The sequence below is a fragment of the Monodelphis domestica genome, chromosome 1 (assembly GCF_027887165.1).
Source record: "Monodelphis domestica isolate mMonDom1 chromosome 1, mMonDom1.pri, whole genome shotgun sequence".
In the NCBI taxonomy this organism is placed as follows: domain Eukaryota; kingdom Metazoa; phylum Chordata; class Mammalia; order Didelphimorphia; family Didelphidae; genus Monodelphis; species Monodelphis domestica.
In genome coordinates this window covers 332,201,271-332,223,788 of record NC_077227.1, presented here as the reverse complement: position 1 = coordinate 332,223,788, position 22,518 = coordinate 332,201,271, and the positions used below count along the sequence as shown (strand labels likewise).

At 34.1% G+C, this 22,518-nt stretch overlaps 1 protein-coding gene across 4 annotated transcripts in view; it reads right to left on the bottom strand.

The window, feature by feature from the left end:
- ATG2B (autophagy related 2B) overlaps window positions 1-22,518 on the bottom strand; it is a 138,179-nt gene that overhangs the window by 39,284 nt on the left and 76,377 nt on the right. For all 4 annotated transcript variants that reach the window (XM_001367856.3, XM_007473620.2, XM_007473621.2 and 1 more), the window contains 4 exons: window positions 6,588-6,745; window positions 5,426-5,598; window positions 4,603-4,753; window positions 958-1,154 (listed from right to left, as the gene is read on the bottom strand). In XM_001367856.3, the coding sequence (XP_001367893.1) occupies window positions 958-1,154; window positions 4,603-4,753; window positions 5,426-5,598; window positions 6,588-6,745 (679 nt within the window). The remainder of the gene's footprint in view (window positions 1-957; window positions 1,155-4,602; window positions 4,754-5,425; window positions 5,599-6,587; window positions 6,746-22,518) is intronic.

Here is a 22,518-nt window from a genome sequence, read left to right as displayed (position 1 = left end):
CAAGCTCAGACATTTACTCACACATTTACAAATGTGACCCTATGCAAACCATTTAACTTCTACCTACCTCAGGTTTTCTCATCTATAATATAGGGATAATACTAACATCTACTTCCCAGGGTTGTTGTGAGAATTAAATAAGAATAATTATAAAGCATTTAGCACAGTTCCTGGAACATAGTAAGCACTATATAAATGTTAGCTTGTTCTTTTCTCTATCTTCAACTCTGGATCTAACATTTATCTGCACTGTCAGTGCCAAATTTACAAACTGGTGGACAAGCTTTTATAGATTTTCCATACATATGTATTGTTTTAACCTGCAACTTTCTCCATCCACATGGTCTTGCCTGTGTGTATAATCAGGCTAAACTATTTTGAACAATTACAATTCTCCACAGAGATTCTACAATGTTTGTTCGAAGATTTAATGCAATCTATATAATGTCATCTATGGACAGGAACAGATGGAAGTTCACACCATTCATGATAATCTCTTATTAAGTTGGGCAATGAGGTGGATCTCTTCCCTCAAAGTGGTGAATATCTTTGGCAAGAATACATTCTGCTTTCTGCTTTGCATGAAATTAATGATGAGAGGGTCAAATTGAATATGTTATTTCTGTTATATCTTTCAAGGAATTTAAAAACAGTTATGTTATATGGATGGAAAACATCTTGAGCCTAAAAAGTGGCATTTTGTTCTCTTGAATCAAAAGGGCAAACAAGGAGCACCATGGTCTTCTATGTCCTAAATTTAAATATAACTGTAAATGTTAAAAAGGTAGTACATGTTAAATTTCACTTGAGAAAAGTGTCCCTTATATTGCAGATATTTTAGTTTGTGTACTGATAATTCTCATAAAAATTTTTTAGAGAGGGTAAGCATATAGGTTAGAGGTTATTAAAGAGTAAAGACTAAAAATGTTCATGTATATGAATATATTGAATACAAACCTTTGTATTCGTCTCTGATTTATCAGACTGGATTTTAACAGCAACAGATAACATACTTAAACAGTCTCCTCCAACACCATCTGAAGTTCTACAAAGACCATCTTCTTCAGATGAATAAATTATGGGTTCCAACCAATGTGGGCGAGTTGTAGTGGGAAGTCGTATTTCAGAAGGAAGGATCACTCCATCTACCATGCCTATGTCCACATTAGAGATGAAAATATTTAATAAATTTTTCTAAATAAAGGCAGAACAATTAATATATCAGCTTGAGGAGATCTAGCAACATAACAAGAACTGATTACAAGAGAATTTGGCTTCTGAGTCATTTCTTAAAAATATCTGCAAAAGGGGGCAGCTGGGTAGCTCAGTGGATTGAGAGCTAGCCCTAGAGACGGGAGGTCCTAGGTTCAAATCCAGCCTCAGACACTTCCCAGCTGTGTGACCCCGGGCAAGTCACTTGACCCCCATTGCCTAGCCCTTACCACTCTTCTGCCTTGGAGCCAATACACAGTATTGGCTCCAAGACAGAAGGTAAGGGTTTTTAAAAAAAAAATCTGCAAAAACACTGAAAACAAACAAAACTGCTAAGAAATGTCCACAAGAAAAAGTGATACATACCAAAAAGACAATGAGCAAATTAAAGAAGTTATCTTACATACACAAAATAAATATAGGAATGAATATATAAGAACACATGAAATATTTTCCATTCATTCATGGACTTAAGTAATAAAAAAAAAAGCTCCTTCACTTCTATTTCAATACAATATAATTATGAATGCAGTGAGATTCTATATCAGTTAACTTTAAACAGTGAGAATTTAACACTAGACTTCACCCCTTTTCTTTCTTGTGGAACCCTAAAATCAACCTTAGATTTTAAAGGGAAAGTTTCATATTGAGTTTGAAAATATCCCACTTGCTGGTTGAATTAGGTTACAATTCAATTCCACCTTTTGGCTGAATTAAGAACAAAGACTGATGCTTTATCTGTCAACAAATTATTTATGATAAGGAGGACATGTGTGCATTCTAAGTGAGCACCAAAGGTCTCTGGGCTCCCTGGCATCTTGAAAACACCTGCCTCTTGCTCCATATGACTACTGGCATCAAGAAAACCAGCCTCTGTTCCAGACTGAGGTCAGAGTTCACTAAATCAGAGGGACTCAAAAAAGTGAAATCCTAAGGAGCATAAAAGTGGACATGGGAAAGAAAGAAGGACTCTTTGGCTCTTTGGTGAAAAGAGGTGACTTAAGGACTGGCTCACACAGTGTGGCCACACAGCTGCCTTTCTCAGGGAAGGAGGGTGCCAGTGCAAGCCTGCAAGCACTGGCTAGGGTAAGAGGCCTGTGGAGGGAACAGCCAGCCACATGTGGCTGGTGCCTTTTCTTTCTCTGACTCACTTTTAAAATTATTTAATAAATACATATAAATTAAGATAAGTCTCCAGAAAAGTGTAAACTTAATACTAGGTTAGAGATAACCTGTGATAAGTCAAATAGACAACCAAAATATAACATTCTGAAATTCAAGAAAATTTAATGATATAATTTAAGAGGTAACTTTTTTATGTGCAATTTAAGGATGTGTTCTTTTACTATTATTTAAGGACAACAGTCTCCCAGCAAACATTTAAGTGGCTAATACAAAATACAAAGTATTTTGATAAAATAGTACAAAAATACCATTACAAAGTCTATAGAGGGAAAAATTAGTAGTACTTTTGCTAGAATGTAAGTTTATGAAAAATAATAGAGTAAACTAAGTTACAAAGAAAGGCAAAAACCATCTTCCAAGTTTCAGTCTATGAGATTTATATTTTGTCCTTTGGGAAGTAGGATGTTACTGAAGGTTTTGTTTGGGTTTTTTTTTCCTATTCAGAAAGGGAGTACCACTTCTGTGTATTAGGAAGACACTTTTAGCAGCTTGGATGGACTAAAGAGAGTGTAGAAGGCAGGAACCCAATTAGAAGGCCAATATAGGCCATCAAAGAACTTCCTAAGAAAAAATCCCCAGATCAAGATGGGATTCACAAATGAATTCTATCAAACATTCAAAGAACAACTAATCACAATACTATAAACTATTTGACATAATAAGCAAAGAGGGAGTTCTACCAAATTCCTTTTATTACACAAACGTGGTACTGATTCCAAAGCCAGGCAGGCCAAAAACAGAGAAAGAAAATTATAGACCAATATCCCTAATGAATATAGATGCAAAAATCTTAAATAGGATACTAGCAAAAAGTGATTGTGAAAGTGTTCTCAATCTCTTATAATCAGAGAGATGCAAATCATCAGAACTCTGAGATAGCACCTCACACCTAGCAGATTGGCTAACATGACAGCAAAGGAAAGTAATGAATGCTGGAGGGGATGCAGCAAAGTCAGGACACTAATTCACTGCTGGTGGGGTTGTGAACTGATCCAACCATTCTGGAGAGCAATTTGGAACTATGCCTAAAGGGTGATAAAAGACTGTCTGCCCTATGATCCAGCCATAGCACTGATGGGCTTGTACCCCAAAGAGATAATAAGGAAAAAGACTTGTACAAGAATATTCATAGCAGCGCTCTTTGTGATGGCCAAAAATTGGAAAATGAAGGGATGCCCTTCAATTGGGGAATGGCTGAACAAAGTGTGGTATATGTTGGTGATGGAATACTATTGTGCTCAAAGGAATAATAAAGTGGAGGAATTCCATGGAGATTGGAACAACCTCCAGGAAGGGATGCAGAGCGAAAGGAGCAGAACCAGGAAAACATTGTACACAGAGACTGACACACTGTGGTACAAGTGAATGTAATGGACTTCTCCATTAGTGTCAATGCAATGTCCCTGAACAATCTGCAAGGATCTAGGAGAAAAAACACTATCCACAAGCAGAGGACAAACTGTGGAAGTAAAAACACCGAGGAAAACCAACTGCTAGACTACAGGGGTTGAGAGGATATGACTAAGGAGAGACTCTAAATGAACACTCTGGTGCAAACACCAACAACATGGAAATGGGTTCGAATCAAGAACACATGTGATACCCAGTGGAATATGGGATAGGTGGTGAGGGCGGGGGGGGGGAGAAGGGGTGGTAATCTTTGTCTCCAATGAATAATGCTCAGAAATGACCAAATAAAATAATGTTTAAAAAAAAAAGAAGGCCAATATAACACAACAAGTTCAGACAAGATAATACTGTTTTAGAGTAAAATCTAAAAGTAAATCAAAAAGAGGAGGGGGGAAAAAAGATGTTATGAATCATCAGAATCTTGTAAAAATAGAATAGATTTAAAAAGAGATGAGTTCAAGTTGACTGTGATATTAAATGACTAAGAGAATGGTAGTGCCATCAGGTAAAATAACATGATAATTTCAGTTTGGGACACCACTGTTGTACAACTTACTACCTGTGTGACATTGGGCAAGTCAATTCATCACTTTGGGTCTCTTTCCTCATATTTAAAATGGAGAGTTGGGCTGATGATTATAAGAGTAGCTTTTATAATATGCTGATTTTGAGGAATCTGTTGTATCAGAGATCATTTTAAGTCCTAAAAGATTACCTAAAAAACTAAAAAGACTGAATAAAAAATATTTTAACTCACAAAATAAATACTGATAAAACATTTTATATTCTCCTTACCTTGGTGATATAAACTGAAGTTGCTGGAATGAAGACAAATGTAGTGTTTATCTTCAAAACCTTCATATTTTGTCACGAAGAATAATGAAGCACTATTAAACTCTAACCAGAATTCACCATGCTTATTTTCTAATACCTCTCTGTCATCTTGCTAACATGAAGACCAGAAAAACACAAAGGTTAGGAATTAGCTGAAGAAAAGAGATTTTATAACATTACTTGAAATATTAAGAAAATTTGAAATATCACATGTAAGTGGTCGTTCCTTAAATTAAATATGCGGTGACAGTAAAAAACTATACACATCATTTCTATTAGTATTTTTTGCTAAATACTACCATCATCTTTTATAGGAGGTTAACACAGCTTACTGTGATGATTATTCAAATATGTGAAAACAAAAGCACTTAACATGTTTATATAACTGTCCTTTGGTTTACAACTCCATTAACAGTTAAATGTCTTACTGATTTTTCATTATTCTTCAAAAATCTCAGTTCTTAGTTTTGCCATTTTCCTTTTTCTTTTAATTTAAATCTATTTCTTAGATAATTTTCAAATATTCTTCTGCAGTTATTTTGAGTATACTAATCTGTTTATTTTCTAGCTATTTTAAGTACATGTTTATTTGAACTTATTTGCGACAGTTACAGAATGCCTACTGACTTTGAAACTCTTTAGACTGATTAATGCTATCTTACCAAATACATTATTCATAATACTTTGAATAAAGATCCAAACAAGAATTCATAGAACTTAATTACCTTAGGCAAATTAAGAACAGAATCAATTTGGTGTGTCCTTTTCACTTATGAATTTTTACCTTGATATCTGTGAATACAGCTACTAATCCATGATTGATGTTCAGAAGAACAGAGAGAAAACTCTGAGAATTCTTGTTCTGAGATTCAAGGTTTTTCTTCCTACGAGATCGATAGTTTGGATCAACTGTAGAAAAATACTGCAAAGTCTCCTCCTCAGATCCACTCTCATCGTCTATAAGAAATTAAACAAAAAAATTAACTGATTTTACAACTATTAAAATAACAATATTTTCCACTAATAGCCTTTTCCAATACCTCATTAGTGACCAATAGAGGTCACTATGGATTCATGAATAGCATGGAAGCACATGACAAACTCTTCCAGATCCTACCAAATATGAAAAGCCTACATGTATCTGTACCTACACATCTAAGGAACAGCAAGTATATATTCATTGGGCTTCTATATCTGGAGGCCACTAAGATAGTGACAGACTGATGAACTTGTTACCCACACCAATCCTTGCTGGGTTAAAATATGAAAGAGAGGGGAGAATACCAATACCAATGAAATCATAGATGCTTGAAAAACTGAATACACAAATATTCTCTTTGTGCTTTTATCAATAAGCAAGCATTTAAAGTATCTAATAATAACCAGTATTTATGCAGTACTTTAAGATCTCCAAAGCACTATGTTTATCTACTATGCGCTATAAGTATACAAGCTGTTAAGCTTTCAATACATAACTTCGTCCATTATTAGTATACTATAACTACAGAAATATAGATTATATGTAGGAAAATAAAGCAGAAATATTTTTACAGCTCCTTCACAAATAATTATTTTTTAAAATAATCCAAGAAAAGTAGAATGAGTCAGTTGGGCTTTGGCTTGGAAAAACCTACAATTATATCCTGCATCTGACTCACAGAAATTGTGTAAGTACTAGTAGTCACTTAACCACTCAGGGCCTTCAAGTAACTCTCTAAAATTACATAAATTGGAAAGGGAAGGTGCCATTCTTCATTGATAGAGGATGTTCTTCACAAGAAGTTCTACCCTAAAGAAATTTAAAGTCCAGTTAAAAAAAATAGAAAACAAAAAAAAGGAACAAAGACTTTATATTTCGTACTTAAAAATGTAAGTTACTCATGACTTTAGAATTGCCAGCACTATATTATGAAGATTCAATTTAATATCATTTGAAAGTACATTACCGTAGTGAACTGTAGATTTAAACTGACTAAAACTATCTTTGTTGAAGGTATTAATCAGTTGACTGGCTACTGATAGCCCAATACCATATGAAATATTTTCCAGTGTTTCCACAGGTGAAGGAGCTGTTGGTTCCCAGAGTAGCAAGTCATTACTGATCCTATAAAGATAAAAGTTATTAACAAGTTTAAATATAGCATTATCTTCAAACTAAAAACATTTATTATGCATTTCTTTATAAAGATTTATGTGTCAGTAGAAAAAGCATGATAAACAAGTTGTTTTCTTATTAAGAATGTAATGTAAGAATGTAAGCTCCTTGAAGGAAAGAACTATTTCATTTTTGTCTGCATTTACAACACTTGACACAGTGCCTGGGACAAAATCAGCATTTAATAAATGCTTTTTTGATTATGAACATCAACAGATAAAATAGGAGACATTGCTTAAGATTTTCAAGGAAATTGTCAGAGTGAAGTACCACCTATCCCAGTAACTAGATTAGGCACTCATATCTTTAAATAATTTGATGAGAATTAGTTAAAATTCTTTTCTAAGGAAAACAGTTTCTTCCAAATGTAAGCAATTGTGATATAATGGTTTACTTCAAGAATATCAGCAAATATTTTTTAAATTAGCATGATTATGTTTTATTAACAAAACCCAGGGTAAAGAATAGAAAGTGAAATTCCAAAGTAAGTAACTACAAATTGCATAAAATAACAGGGGAACTAAAAAACCAAGACACATTCAGAACTAATATAAATAAAACTACAAAAAAACACCACTTAGTTTAGTAAAAGGCATAAATAGTAGAAGAAAATTTCATAAATAGGCTTGGCTAAAATAATAAAAATGACATGAAAATAATTTCTAAATTGCTTTAAAATTTTAATACTATTTACTTGTTAGCATTTATGGACTAAAAAATGATAGCAAAATCCTGAAAAATAAAAGGTCAAAAATTTCAAGAGAAGTAATAAAAACATGTAGTAATGAAGGGGATCTATCATTACCAAATCTCATTACAAAGAAATAACTATAAAAATTATTTGGCCTGAATACAGCGGTTGAGGGGACATGACAGAGGAGAGACTCTAAATGAACACTCTAATGCAAATATTATCAACAAAGCAATGGGTTCAAATCAAGAAAACATGTAATGCCCAGTAGATTTACGCGTCGGCTATGGGGCGTGGGGGGGAGGAAAAGAAAATGATCTATGTCTTTAATGAATAATGCTTGGAAATGATCAAATAAAATATATTTTTTAAAAAAATTATTTGAAATAGGTTAAGAACTATAAAAGTAAACAGTAAAATAAGCAATACCAACAAGTAAATAAACACAAAAGCCTAATGACCACAAACTACTGGGACTAGTATATAGTAAATGAATTGTTGAGATATCTGGAAAAGACACTAAGAGAAGTTTAAAATAGCATCTTGTACATATGCCACATTAATTGCCAAAAAAATCTGAAAATGAAATATAAATTACAAGTAGTCATATGAAAAATATTATGAAACATAACTATGAAGAGAAATATGCATTGAAACAACTTTGAAATGTCACCTCACAACCAAATTAGAAAAAAAGATAAAAGATGAAAATAATCAACATTAGAAAAACTTTATGTCAGGCACACCAATGTACTGTTAGCAGAGTTATGAACTGTTCCTGCCATTCTGGAAATTAAATTTTAATTATATGAGAAAACTAACTAAAATTCTGACCCAATTATACTACTAGTAAGCACATAAGTCCAGAATGTGTATAATAAAAAGGGTTACAAAAATACAAAAAATATTCAAAATGTCAGCCTTTGTAGCAGCAAAAAGCTAAAAATAAAGTAGATGTTCAATTCTGAAAATTCTTCCTCTTGTGATGAAAATTTACAAATTAGGTCCCTTAAAGAAAAGAATAAGGAATTCAGAAAAATATAGAAAGACTTATATGACTAACTAAATTTACACAATGAAGTAAGCATAACCAGGATAACCAGTGAATCCAATCATGTAAATTAAAAACAGTGAAAAAATCATAATTTAGGTTATTATTTAGTCTAATATTGGCTTGAGAAAAAAAAAACCAAATATAAAGGAGCTGATGAGGTTAACAAATGGCATGGTATGGAAGTATAGAGAGAAATAAAAAGTATTCCTTCTCTCAGGAGAAATGTAGTGAGCAGACTCTTGTTGATAAAAGTTACAGACACAATAATGTTTTAATTGTTTTTATAAGTCATTAAAGAGAATTCTATAGGGTTTCAGATAGGAAATGACTATAAGTGACAATGATTAAAAAAGTATAAGCAAAAAATTCAAAATAAAATTTATAAAACCCTTTGTTGATTAACAGGCAAGAATTTAGCCATAAAAAAGAAGAATTAAGACAATCATCTATGTGACCTCATCATGGCATGGAGGTGATGTGATGCTGAAGGCTTTCACAATAGTTCTCTAAATTTCCACCATTCTGCCAAGATTTTAAATATATACCCCAGTAACACACTGAGCCTACATTGTAAAAATTGAGAGATTCATGGCCAAGAGGATAACGACTTGGTGATTAACTCTATAACCATGGTCCTGAGCAGCCGAGGTGGAGATCCTGGGTTCAAATTTGACCTCAGGCACTTCTTAGCTCTGTGACTTTGGGCAAGTCACATAATCTCCATTGCCTAGCCAGTACTGTTCTTCTACCTTGGAACTAATACACAATATTGATTCTAAGGCAGGAGGTAAGGATGATATAGATATAAATATACATAAAACATATATATACATATACATATATACCTATAGATATAAATTTTTTTTAAGTCTACAACTATGGCAACTAATGAAACAAACAAAAAGCTTTCAATTGTCTGTGTCAATCCTTTTACTTCAGCAGTGGCAAATCAAGTAACAAATATTTATTAAGAATTTTCTATGGCCAAACATTAGTACCAGAGGTACTTCAATAACCAGAGGCAAGTATTATTGAGTAGATAAAGAGTGTTGGACATGGAATCACAAAGACCTGATTTCAAATCTGACCCTAGATCCTGGGCAAACCAACAACTATTTGTCTCACCTTTCCCATCTATAAAATGGAGGTAATAATGGCATCTATACTTCCTAGGGTTGTTGTGAAGATAAAATTAGATATTTCTAAAGTACTTTGAAAACCTTAAAAGTACTATGTAAATACTATTATTACTGTTATTGTTATTAACAAAAAGGTGCTGGTAGTTAAATAATCACTGACTTCAAAGAGTGTATATTTTAACAAAGGAAAATAACATGTAGATTTTTAGGAATATACAAAACACATACAAAATAAGTATGAGGTAACTGGGGGAGGGAGGACACCCAGACAAGGCCCCATGAAGAAATCAGTGCTTGAAACAAGCCTCAGAAGAAGAACAAAGATTTTAAGAGGCAAGGAAATGAGCATTCCTGATACAGAGGACAAGTATAAACACATCAAGATAGGAGTTGAACTCATGACTTGTGAGGAACAATAATAACACCAATATGGAAGAAGTGAAGAGTAAGTAGAAAGAAGGAATGTTTTATAGGATTTGCAAAGTAGGAAAGGGCCAGTTCACAAAGAGCTTTAAATGTTTAAAAGAGTTTATATTACATTCTATAAAAGGGAAACATTATATACTTTATTGTCTAAGGAGGTGGCATGGTGAGAAAGACAAGACAGTGAAATCAAGGAGGCTATTGTAATATTCCAAGTAAGAGACTTTGAAGGTCTGAACCAAAGAGTAGAGAGAAAAAGGATCTACAAAAGCACTGTGGACACAGAAATACGACTTTGCAATTAAATGAGTATGTTGGGGAAAGAAAGGATGAAGGAGCTGAGGAAAATGTAAAGGTCAGAAATCTAGGGAAATGCTCACTTACTTAATAGAAACAGACATTCAGAAGATGGAATTAAATAAGATGATAAGTTGTATTGAACATGTTAAGTTTGAGACATTTCAGAGACCTTCAATTAAAAAATGTCCATTATTCAGGTGAAGACAAAGAATGGTAGTGTAGGAAAGAAAGCAGGGCTAACTATGTAAATCTAAGTATCATTTGAATAAACGCGATAATTGGCCCAAAGGAGCTGATGAGGTTACTAAACAATCAAGAGAAATAGGAAAAAACCCAAGACAATGGGGATGAAACCACAATTAGAAAAGTTGGTAGAAATGGAAGCTGAGGATGCTATTTGGAATAGAATAAGAAAAGCTACCATTTTTATAAAGAGCTTTAAGTTTGGCAAAGCACTTTACAAATAATACCCCATTTTATTCTTGTGACAATGCTTATAAACAGATGCATTTATTACCCCCATTTAAAAGATGAGGAAACTGAGGCAGGTAGCAGTTAAGTGATTTGTGGAGGGTCAAAATGCTAGAAAGTATCTAGGGCTGGATTTGAGCTCAGGTATTCCTGACTCCTGTCCTGGCACTCTAACCACTAAATCATTTGTCTCTATAAAATATCTACAAACTTGAAATTGGTTATTGGTAAATATGTGATTAAAAATATTAATAGTTTCCCAAAAAAATACAAATCACTAATAATCATATGAAAGAATGCACCAAATCATTAATAATAAGAGAAATGCACATTTTAAAAATGGCCTGCAGTTTCCCCTTATAAGTAGGAAACTGGCAAAGATATCAAAAGATGGGAATAGTCAGTTTTGAAGGTGTTGTAGAAAGATGTTGACACTAATGCTCTATCTAAAGAAGTTAAAAAAAAAGCCACATATACACAAAAATATTTAAAGCAATACATTTTTGGTAGCAAAGACACCTACCAATTGAGGTCTGACTAAACTAAATTATGGTAGATGAATATAATTTAATATTATTGTGCTTTAAGAAACAACGAATATAATAACATATACGGTGGCACTCCCTCAAATATGATAAGCACTCCAATGATCATACTAACATCCACAAGTGCAACAATGTTGTGGTCAAGAATTCTGAAATCCCTTTATCTAACTATACTCTATTGGCTTTCAAACGCATCTTCTGCCTTCCATTGCCAAGCCATACTATTCATTCATATTATAACCCCAATTTCTTAAACCCTCAGTTTTATCCCAATCTTGACCCTTGGGATATCTGTTAAACTCTAGGTTGTCCTCCTCTTGAATTGGCAATATATCTTGCCAAGTCTCAGCTTTGAATAACTCCCACCATGCTACAAACCTACTAATGAACAAAGACAGACAAAACATGCAGCCATTCTACTATATGTCCACTGTAGGTCCTGTCCTGCAGTGTAGTTACACTACAAATTTATGTTACACATCAGTTGGATCCCCACCACTACTAGGTAATACAACTCTACATCTACCTTATCAACTCTCCACAGCAACTCTTCCAAATTTTTCATTTCTCCCCAAACATCCCATAACTCCCTCTTCCCCCTTTCTCTCAGCTGAGTACCTTGCCTCATATTTTACAGAAAAAATGAGTTCATTTGCTGTGAACTCCCTCTTCCTCATCTCATATTGTTTGTGTCTTTTGCCACTTTGTCCTCCTTCACCTCTCTCACACAAAGAAATAGTCCCAGCTTAACCGAGGCAATCCCATTCCATTCCAATTCCTCCAATGAATTATTCCCTATCACTCTCACTCATTTTCCACCTCTCCCTGCCAGCTGACTCCTTCCCTATTGTCTATAAATATATACACCCATAGTTCCTCACCTCAAAAAATCTTTCCAACCCTATTAAATATTGTCCTATATCTCCTTGAAAAAATAACATAGGACATCTGGGTAAGCATGGCAGCAGTCTAGACACGGGACATATCCTCTCCCCAGCACACACCGATATAGACTACCTCAAAAGTCCTTAAAAATCATTTTCAGAAGAACGGAGGAACTGTACAGTAGAGCACAGCATTGAAGGTACATGGGATTTGGGCATTTTCACACTAAAACAGGGTGAAAAAGCTCCCAACCAAAGCTGAGCTGATCTACCCTCCCCCACCCCACCTACGGAACCAGATCCAGCACACACCAGAACCAGCAAGTGAACAAGTGGCACCTCGAGAATTAGCAAGGGGCACCTCTAGGTCCTTGGGAGCTGACTAGAACCACCAAGGACCTACCCCTGAAAGCTGCTAGACCAGAAAACCAGATGCATGAGGAAGCACAGACCTTAGGTACTCAGGGCCAGGACGTGCAAGAACCAGCAAGCGAGCGAGGGGCACCTCTAGAGCGAGCAAGGAGGACTTCTAGGTCCTTGGGAGCTAACTAGGACCACCGGAGACCTACCCCTGAAAGCAGTTAGACCAGAAACACAGGCTGGCAGGGGAGGGCAGACATTGGGCGCCCCTGGGAAGGTAGTGCAAAAAAGAGCTGCAAAGAACTGCAGTGATTCGAGAGCATGCCTAAGGCAAAATCCTTGCTCCTTAACTCCATACACAGAGAACCTGCCCAGCTCACTCAGATTTCTGACTAAAAAGGGAAGGTAAAATATCCATAGTGATGGATAATTGTACACAGGAGCCTCAAAATTCTTCTAAAAACAAAAAACAAAAATAGACAGTGACCCTCGAAAATTTTTACAGAGGAAAAACCCAGGCTACAGAGAAAATGCCGGAAGAAATTCCAACAAAGGCAAAACTTTCTTTAAAAAGACAGAAATTGTCCACAAGCTTTGGAAGAATTTAAATTGGAGCTTATCAAAAAGATGGAAGCTTTATGGCAAGAAAAGTGGGAAATGGTTCAAAAAAAACAGCAAGAAATCATAGCTGAATATCAAAAGATTAAAGTAGAAAACCAGGCCTTAAAGATCAGAATTGAGCAACTGGAAACCAATGATCTTGCAAAACAGCAACAATTAAAAAAGCAAAGTCAAAAGACTGACAAAATAGAACAAAACATAAAATATCTCACTGACAAGGTGACAGATCAGGAAAACAGAGGAAGAAGAGACAACTTGAGAATCATTGGTCTACCTGAAAAGCCAGAAATAAGCAGAAATCTTGACATCATACTACAAGAAATCATCAAAGAAAACTACCCTAATGTTCTTGAACAAGGGGGGAATTAGACATTGAAAGACTTCATAGAACACCCTCCACACTAAATCTCCAAGAAACGACTCCCAGGAATATAATTGCCAAATTCCAGAGCTTTCAAGCTAATGAGAAAATCCTATAGGGAGCCAAAAAGAAGAAATTCAGATACCAAGGAGCACCAATCAGGATCACAAAAGACCTGGCAGCTTCCACACTAATGGACCGCAAGGCCTGGAACACAATATTCAGAAAGGCAAGAGAACTGGGTCTTCAACCAAGAATCTCCTATTCATCAAAACTGACTATATACTTCCAGGGAAAAGTATGGGCAATCAACAAAATACAAGATTTCTAAGTATTTTTAAAGAAAAGACCAGAACTAAGTGGAAAGTTTGATATCGAAACACAAAGATCAAGAGAACATTAAAAGGTAAATATGAGAGGGAAAAGGAGAAAAAAAAATTTTAATTCAAATTGTCTTATTCAAGGGCTACAATTAGATCAAATTATATATATGGGGAAATTTTATTTGTAACTCTCAAAAATTGTACTCATTATTATAGTAATTAGAAGAATCACCCATAGGAAAAGATTGGGGCACTAAGGGCTATAAAATGATATGCAAAAAAAGAAAAGGGGGGGGGAAGATGATGGTACCAAGAGATACTTGAAGAAATAAAATAAATAATCTTTGTCACACAAAGATACACATGGGAAGGGGAGGGGAAAAATACTCTTTTAAGACGGAGAAGAAGAGAGTGCTAATAGGTAATACTCAAGCATTACCCTCAGTGAAATCAATTGTGAGAGGGAAGCATCTAGATCCATTGGGATCTTGAATTCTATCTTATCCTACAGGGTAAGGGATAAGGGGAAACTAAGGGGAGTAGGGAGGAGGGAGTACAACAAGGGAGGGAAGGAGAGGGGGGAGGGAACTTACAGACCCTAAAAAAACAAGAAGGGAACAAAAAGGGAAGGGCCAGAAAGGGAAGCACATTAAAGGAGGGGAATAGGGAGACTGATTAAAAATAAACCACTGGTGTAAAAGGATATAGCAAAACATGAAAGGACAGAACTAGAAGAGGATATCAAAATGCTAGGGAATTCACAAGTGTAAATGGTTGATGTATTAAATACTTGATCAGCGCATGTCAGGTGAATCCCCACCTACTCTGATCATGTCATTGTCTATTCAACCAATGTTAAGACCTATGTGCTATGTTATGTATTCATTGATCACCACTCAATCCACAATAAAAGCTGGGGTGAGTGGCACTGCTCTTACTCTTGATTGCTGCAACCTTGGAGCTCTTTCTTCTATCTTTCTTTATCTGTCCTAGCGCCACTCTTGGCCACGTGCTTTCTATTTCGGAATTCTTACTTCCACGTGTTCTCTTACTTCTCATATTTTCCTTTAACTAATTTACAAAGGAAAATATTAGGAGCAAGCGCCGCTCCCCATATCAATTAACTTGTCTTTGAGTCTTTATTTATCACCCATCTTCCTCAGGCTCCTTCCTCCTTCTCAAGCTATATCCCACAAAGAAAAATTATATAGTAACCACTGGACAGACTGCTATAACAAGTGACAATCATAACATTGAACGTGAATGGGAAGAACTCACCCATAAAAAGTAGACGAATAGGAGACTGGATTAGAATCTAGAATTCTACCATATGTTGTCAACAAGAAACACACCTGAGGTGAATAGATACTCACAAGGTCAGAATTAAATGTTGGAGTAAGACCTATTGGGCCTCAAATGACAGAAAGAAGGCAGCAGTTGCAATCATGATATCAGACAAAGCCAAAGTAAAAACAGACCTCATTAAAAGGGATACGGAATATAAATGCATCCTGATAAAAGGGAGTATAGAAAATGAGGAAATATCACTAATCAACATGTATGCACCAAATGGTTTAGCACCCAAATTTCAAATGGAGAAACTAGTAGAATTAAAGGAGGAAATAGATAGTAAAACTATACTAGTGGGAGACCTGAGCCTACCACTATCAAATTTAGATAAATCAAATCAAAAAATAAATGAGAGGTAAAAGAGGTGAATGAAATCTTAGAAAAATGAAGAGTTAATAGATATATAGAGAAAAATAAATAGGGACAAAAAAGGAATACAACTTCTTTTCCACAGCACATGATACATTCACAAAGACTGACCATATACTAGGTCATAAAAACATGTCATACAAATGCAGAAAAGCAGAAATAATAATTGCAACCTTTTTCAGATCATAAGGCAATAAAAATAATGACCAGTAAGGGTACTTGGAGAGCCAAATCAAAAATTAATTGGAAATTAAATAATATGATTCTCCAAAATCGGTTAGAGAACAAATCATAGAAACAATTAACAATTTCATTGAAGAAAATGACAATGATGAGACATCCTTTCAAACTCTATGAAATACAGCCAAAGAAGTACTCAGGGGAAAATTTATATCCTTGAGTTCATATATTAACAAATTAGGGAGAGCAGAAATCAATGAATTAGACATGCAAATCAAAAAACTTGAAAGCAAAAAAATAAAAAAAAAAACAGAAGAAAACCAAATTAGAGATCCTAAAAATTAAGGGAGAAATTAATAAAATCGAAAGTGATAGAACTATTGAACTAATAAATAAGATGAGAAGCTGATATTTTGAAAAAACAAACAAAATAGACAAAGTACTGGTCAATCTAATAAAAAAAGAGGAAAGAAGAAAACCAAATTAACAGCATCAGGGATGGAAAGGGAGAACTCACCTCCAATGAAGAGGAAATTAAGGCAATCATTAAAAACTATTTTGCCCAATTATATGGCAATAAATATTCCAACCTAGGTGATATGGATGAATATCTAAAAAAATATAAATTGCCTAGATTAACAGAAGAAGAAATAGAATTCTTAAATAATCCCATATCAGAAAAAAAAATTTTAACAAGTCATCAAAGAACTCCCTAAGAAAAAATCCCCAGATCAAGATGGGATTCACAAATGAATTCTATCAAACATTCAAAGAACAGCTAATCCCAGTACTATATAAACTATTTGACATAATAATCAAAGAGGGAGTTCTACCAAATTCCTTTTATGACACAAATATGGTACTGATTCCAAAGCCAGGAAGGTCAAAAACAGAGAAAGAAAACTACAGACCAATCTCCTTAATGAACATTGATGCAAAAATCTTAAATAGGCTACTAGTAAAAAGAACCCAGCAAGTCATCACAAGGGTTATTCACTATGATCAGGTGGGATTTATACCAGGAATGCAAGGATGGTTCAATATCCGGAAAACTATCCACATAATTGACCATATCAACAAGCAAACCAACAAAAAGCACATGATTATCTCAATATACGCAGAAAAAGCCTTTGACAAAATACAATACCCATTCCTATTGAAAACACTAAAAAGTATAGGAATAGAAGGGTCTTCCCTAAAAATAATAAACAGTATCTATCTAAAACCATCAGCTAACATCATCTGCAATGGGGATAAACTAGATGCATTCCCAATAAGATCAGGAGTGAAACAAGGATGCCCATTATCACCTCTATTATTTGACATTGTGCTAGAAACACTAATAGTAGCAATTAGAGAAGAAAAAGAAATTGAAGGTATTAAAATTGGCAATGAAGAGACCAAGCTATCACTCTTTGCAGATGATATGATGGTCTACTTAAAGAACCCTAGAGAATCAACTAAAGAGCTAGTAGAAATAATCAACAACTTTAGCAAAGTTGCAGGATACAAAATAAACCCACATAAGTCATCAGCATTTCTGTGTATTTCCAACACATGTCAGCAGCAGGAATTAGAAAGAGAAATTCAATTCAAAATCACCTTAGACAATATAAAATACTTAGGAATCTATCTGCTGAGACAAACACAGGAACTACATGAACACAACTACAAAACACTCGCCACACAACTAAAACTAGATATGAGTAATTTGAGAAACATTAACTGCTCATGGGTAGGAAGAACTAACATAATAAAAATGACCATCCTACCCAAACATATCTATTTATTTATTGCCATACCAATCGAACTACCAAAAAATGTTTTTACTGAATTAGAAAAAAACCATAATGAAGTTCATTTGGAAGAACAAAAGATCAATGATATGCACGGAAATAATGAAAAAAAAATACAAAGGAAGGTGGCCTTGCAGTACCAGATCTCAAATTATATTATAAAGCAATGGTCATCAAAACAATTTGGTACTGGCTAAAAGACAGAAAGGAGGATCAGTGGAATCCACTATTTGAAAAAAACTGCTGGGAAAATTGGAAGACACTGTGGGAGAGATTAGGTTTGGATCAACACCTCACACCCTATACCAAGATAAACTCAGAATGGATGAATGACTTGAAAGAAGGAAAACATAAGAAGGAAAATAATAAGTAAAGAAGGAAACAATAAGTAAATTATGTGAACACAGAATAGTATACATGTCAGCCCTTTGGGAAGGGAAAGATTTTAAAACCAAGCAAAACTTAGAAAGAGTCACAAAATGTAAAATGAATAATTTTGACTACACCAAATTAAAAATTTTTGTACAAATAAAACCAATGTAACCAAAATCAGAAGGGAAATGACAAACTGTGAACAATCTTCATAACAAAAGCCTCTGACAAAGGTCTAATTACTCAAATTTACAAAGAGATAAATTAATTGTACAAAAAATTTAAGCCAATCCCCAATTGATAAATGGGTAAAGGACATGAATAGGCAATTTTCAGTTAAAGAAATCAAAACCATTAATAAGCACATGAAAAAGTGTTCCAAATCTCTTATAATCTCAGAGATGCAAATCAAAACAACTCTCAGGTATCACCTCATACCTAGAAGATTTGCTATCATGAAAGCAAGGGAAAATAATAAATGCTGAAGGGAATGTGGCAAAGTAGGGACATTAATTCATTGCTGGTGTAGTTGTGAATTGATCCAAACATTCTGGAAGGCAACTTGGAACTATGCACAAAGGGCGATAAAAGACTGTCTACCTTTTGACCCAGCCATAGCACTGCTGGGTTTGTACCCCAAAAGAGATAATAAGGAAAAAGACTTGTACAAGAATATTCATAGCTGCGCTCTTTGTGGTGGCCAAAAATTGGAAAATGAGGGGATGTCCTTCAATTGGGGAATGGCTGAACAAACTGTGGATTTATGTTGGTGATGGAATACTATTGTGCTCAAAGGAATAATAAACTGGAGGAATTCCATGGGAACTGGAACAACCTCCAGGAACTGATGCAGAGTGAAAAGAGCAGCATCAGAACAATGTACATAGAGACCGATACACTGTGGTACAATCGAATGTAATGGACTTCTCCATTAGTGTCAATGCAATGTCCCAGAACAATCTAGAGGGATCTATGAGAAAAAAACACTACCCATATACAGAGGAAAAACTATGGGAGTAAAAACACCGAAGAAAAACAACTCCATGACTACAGGGGTCAAGGGGATATGATTGATGATGTAGACTCTAAATGAATATCCTAATCCAAATACCAACAACATGGAAATGGGTTTGGATCAAGGGCACATGTAATACCCAGTGGAATTGTGCATTGGCTATGGGAGTGGTGGGAGGGGAGGGAGGAATAGAAAATGATTTTTATAACCAAGGAATAATGTTTGAAATTGACCAAATAAAAAAATAATGTTTAAAAAAAAAGATAATCTATACAATATGCCACCATTTTCTTTCCTTTTGCTATCTTCCTATTTCCTCAACACTTTTCCACACTTTTCATTCCACCTAAACTGCTTTCTCTCCAAAGTTATCAATGATCTCTTAGTTGCAAAATCCAAAAGCTTTTTCTAACTCCACATTTCTTCTTTGACTTCTACAGCCTCTGGCACTGCTGATCATCCTCTTCTCTTTTATATACTCTTCTTTCTAGGTTTTCAGAACATCACCATAGTCTTCCAACTATTCCTTCTCAGCCTTCTTTGTTTGACCTTTATCCAGGTTTCCCCCATTCCCTGTGGGGGTCCTACTGAATTCTGTTCTAAGAAGTCCACTCTTCTTCCTCCATACTACTTCATTTGTTGATCTCAGCAACTATAGATTTGTTATCACTATATTGATGATTCTAAAGTCTACTAATCTTGTATCTTCAACTGCCTTTCAGACATTTCAGACTCATTGTCCTGTTGAAAAACTTCTGCATTCTGTATTTTATAATTAATTTTACAATGAAAGAGACTTTATTTTATAATCACATTCCTCTTTTCTGTCTCTAAGTGAAGAAGCTCATGTGCTAAATTTCAACTGCTCTGTCTCTGAGGTTAGCTACCAATGCTAAGCTTTCCCACAATTACTACTAGTTAAAGAAAAATTCTATTCTCAATACTCTCATAAAACTTTATCTCAGCATTTCCTGCAAGATTTGTATGTGACTTTATTTCACCTCCCAAAAACATGGTCTTATCTAATTTTCCCCAATTACCAGTAAGTCTATCCTCATCAGAAACCTCAGAATTCAGCTGGGATCAATAAAATTCACAAAAGCATTCCATAGGGACAGAAAGGGAGGTAATTGTCATCCCACATTGGGGCTATACCCATTTTCTCTAAGGAAACCAATCATTATCTCTCACCTCTGCAATGCTGGCTAATTACAAGATTTTTGTTCTGTTTTTTGTTCTATAATTAGAAAAATGTAGATTAAAATTCGGCATATATAATTTTTATATTGTGATTATACTTTTACACAAACATATAATTTTCGTTGTTTATTTCTGATGTCCATTACCATTTTTTAATTTTAAATTACGTGTTCAAATATTTCAAGGTAGAGTTTTTTGTCTATATAAAATATCTTTTTCTCTTATTATAGTTTTTTATTAATTCAAATCTTTGCTCAGACAAGCTAGAAGTCTAGTTGCACAAATCAATTGATTCAGGAATCATTTCCACATCAATAATGAGTTTTTTTCCTGCCTGTAAAAATATAATCATTTCTTGTTTTTGTGTCAGCATTTGGTATTTCTAATGTTCAATGCCTACAAATTCTTTTCTCAAAGAAACTGTTTCAAGACTTAAAGGTATAAGGCTCCTGTGCAGTTTGCATGTCTTGGCCTTTCTTAAGACTTCATCTGAACCTAATACTTCTTTTAATTGATTTTTCACCATCCTTCTCTATTCCCAGCTTTACACTGAAGTTACTGGGTATAAATGTTTGATGATTTAATTTTTTTTTTTAGTTCTTCAGAGAACTTACTTCATCATTATCTGTCTAAGTTACATTATTTTAACAGATTATTTTATAAATACTTTTCTTGGGTACTATATAATGAGATGACCAGATCCCAATGTTTCATTTTATCTTTGGACAGATAATAAAAGCAAACATACCAACTCTTTTATTTACTTCACCAAGAGGAACCTATGAGACAATGTTCAAATCAGCTATAACTTTTGTTGAAAATAAAAAAAGTTAAGACTGATATGATTTAGTTTTGTCTACAATATATTTGCTTGTTGGTCATTGGATAAGGATCACAAGATATTCATCAATTCATATGTCCTTTCATGTTTCTCTCATGTTTGTTGCTTCCTATAGGACACACCTGAGATTTTAGAATACCAATGGCCAAGATTTTTTAATATTGTTTAAATATTTTATATAAATTTTTACTGATATCTTTTTTCACATAACATAATACAACTTAAATCAGCTCTTTCCACTCCCTCAGGATCAAATGAGATAATTATGAAGCATTTAATACCCAACAAATGGTAAGAAAATATAAATGTTAGCTTTTATTAACATCACTGAACAAAAAAAAGAGATAATGTGGTATGACAGGACAGAATACCTTATGTCAAAAAGATCATTCAAAGCTTCCTTTTAGTATTTGCAAGCTATGTCATATGATCACTTAATTTCTGTGAATCTCAGTTTTACTCATCTATAAAACAGGGATAGTAAGAATTGTAATATATCTATTTTATAAGAGTTATGTGAAGCTCAAAAGAGATTAGTTATGAAAAGTTATGTTAGAAACTTTTACGCACTATAAATGCCCATATTAGGAAGTTAGGTGGCCACATAAGATTAGAAAACAGTTATTTCTAAAATGTTAAAGGAGCAGATGAATTCACTAAACACAAAAGAGCATTAGAGAGTAAAGTACACAAAAATCTTGTACTGAGACCAACTAAGCCAGATCAATAGAAGAATATTCAAAGATTAAACTAAATCAATAAAATAACCCCAATAAGTTGCCAAAATTTGTACTGAGATATACTTTCATTATTAATGGGAACAGAATCACCATATTTGAATGACCACACCAATACCACAGTATTCTTTGTGCTGAATAAGAAAGAGAAGTGATACTTAAAAGAAGATCAAGTTGCTGGACTACACCCAAGAATTGAACCAGTTAAGTACAAATAAAAATCTACTGTGTAGCCAATACTATTATGAAAACATTAAAGGATCAACTCTCAAGATAGATGATATGAAAACAGTGGAAAAAACTGTAGAAGCTATAATTATCACAAAGGTAATGGATAGGACAATTGAAAATTACCAATCCATATGTCTACTTTTTCATCTCTATAAAACTGTAAGAGAATAGCATATACATCTACTATATACAATCAAGGGTACTCTTTGTAAAAAGATAAGGAATTAAGCTTCTGCAAATAGTTTTTCTAATCTATATTTACAGAAATGCAATTGATTAAATGTAAGGAATAGAAATAAGATCCTGGTGTTTTGTTGATTACTCAAAAAACTTCTGGTTTTATAGAGGCTACAAACTGTAGCCTCCAAAAAGTTGTCTCTTCATACATGTTAAGAACCTATAAAAGTCATTGGATAAATGGGAACAAAGAGAAAATTGCTTAATAATGATCAAAATATC